General features: G+C 38.5%; 1 protein-coding gene across 1 annotated transcript; it reads right to left on the reverse strand.

Annotated features, from left to right (window-relative positions):
* Nucleotides 1–318: 318 nt before the first annotated feature.
* Nucleotides 319–1,005, reverse strand: LOC133184878 (uncharacterized). The gene has a single exon (XM_061319952.1). It carries the CDS (start codon nt 1,003–1,005, stop codon nt 319–321), a length of 687 nt encoding a protein of 228 aa, XP_061175936.1.
* Between the last annotated feature and the right edge of the window lie 351 nt (nt 1,006–1,356).

A 1,356-nucleotide genomic window follows, 5' to 3' on the forward strand; every position in this document is an offset into this window, starting at 1 on the left:
GGGAGTCTTGGATTCGTCTTGTAAGGCCTATCATCTTTTCCCAGGTTCCACCCATGTGGGAGGAATAGGATAGGGTAGATTGAAGATCCATACTGTTCAATTATCCAAAAGAAACTTCTTGACAGGTCCATCTTCTATATTAACCACTTCGATTCCTAGAATTTCTATTGATCCCACGAAATTTGTTCCACGGTCCGATCTGAACTCTTTAACATGGCCTCTTATAGGTGCCACTTTTTCTTTACCGAGTACAAAACCTTGATGTAAATTGCCATCTAAATCTATCGCTCTAATAAAGGCAACTGCGGCAATTGCATCTTATGACTCATCTGTGAAAACATGAACATCTTTCCTGACGAGACTCTCAGTTGGCACGCTGAATTTAAGGACGACGGATTTCCAGGTTCTCAAGATGCAGTAGTTGTTGTTTCCACTCTTCCCACTCCTCCTGGTATTTTGAGGTAGATGTTGATTCCAGTCTGTAGATTCTAGTGTCAACTTTCTCAACAGCAATTTACCTCTAATAAGAACTGGTGCTATAGATCCTAGTAGATCATAGAAGCTATTCACACAAGACAGGACTCCTCTGCGATTGCATGGCTTCTCGTCTAAGGAGAGTCTGAATGTAAATGAATCAGTTCGTAGATTCCAGCTTATCCCTAAAATACGCTGAATGGGAAGGTTATCTTTCAAAAGATCGAGTGACATCAGGTCTTTTGCAAGGTCTTCAGTAGAAAAATGTTTCATCACATCACTGCTGTTGGATACAAATATGTGAAGCCTAGGACCCCCTTCTTCCAACAAAGCTTGCTCTGTTCTCTTTATCAGGCTGCTGATTTTCTCTGCAGATGACATAGAAATCAAACCATCGTCAACATAAAAATTGCGCTTCACAAAACTGCGGACGTCAATTCCATAGGTAGCTTCAGCATTCTGTGCAGTTCCTTGAAGTTCATATGTAATTACAACAGGTGATGGACTATTGCTAAACACATGAAGGCACATCCGGTATTCTACCAACTGCTTGTGCGGATCGTTGTCTAAGTACCAGAAGAAACGTAGGTAATTTTTGTGATCTTCTCTTTTTATGTTTATGACAATAATAGTTTTCCATACTTTAGAGTGATAACAATAGATATTCCTAATACATGTATATTCAAATTACAAACATTTCATTCAAAAGCAGTATAAATATAATAAATATGCACATAATAAATAACAGATTTACTTACAGTGTGTGGCAGCATAAATCAGAAATTAAACATAATGGCATGAGTCTCCTAGTGTGGGTCACACAAAGAGAGTTAACACAGGAAGTGAGGAATTTAGGAAAAGTAACTCTGGATTTTCAAATAA

This window comes from Saccostrea echinata, unplaced genomic scaffold (assembly GCF_033153115.1).
Source record: "Saccostrea echinata isolate AGI-Se365-2 ecotype Australia unplaced genomic scaffold, CSIRO_AGI_Sech_v1 ptg000011l, whole genome shotgun sequence".
Lineage (NCBI taxonomy): Eukaryota > Metazoa > Mollusca > Bivalvia > Ostreida > Ostreidae > Saccostrea > Saccostrea echinata.

Coding starts and splice junctions, on each gene's coding strand:
- LOC133184878 (XM_061319952.1), bottom strand. CDS start 1,005: ATGTGCCTTCATGTGTTTAGCAATAGTCCATCACCTGTTGTAATTACA.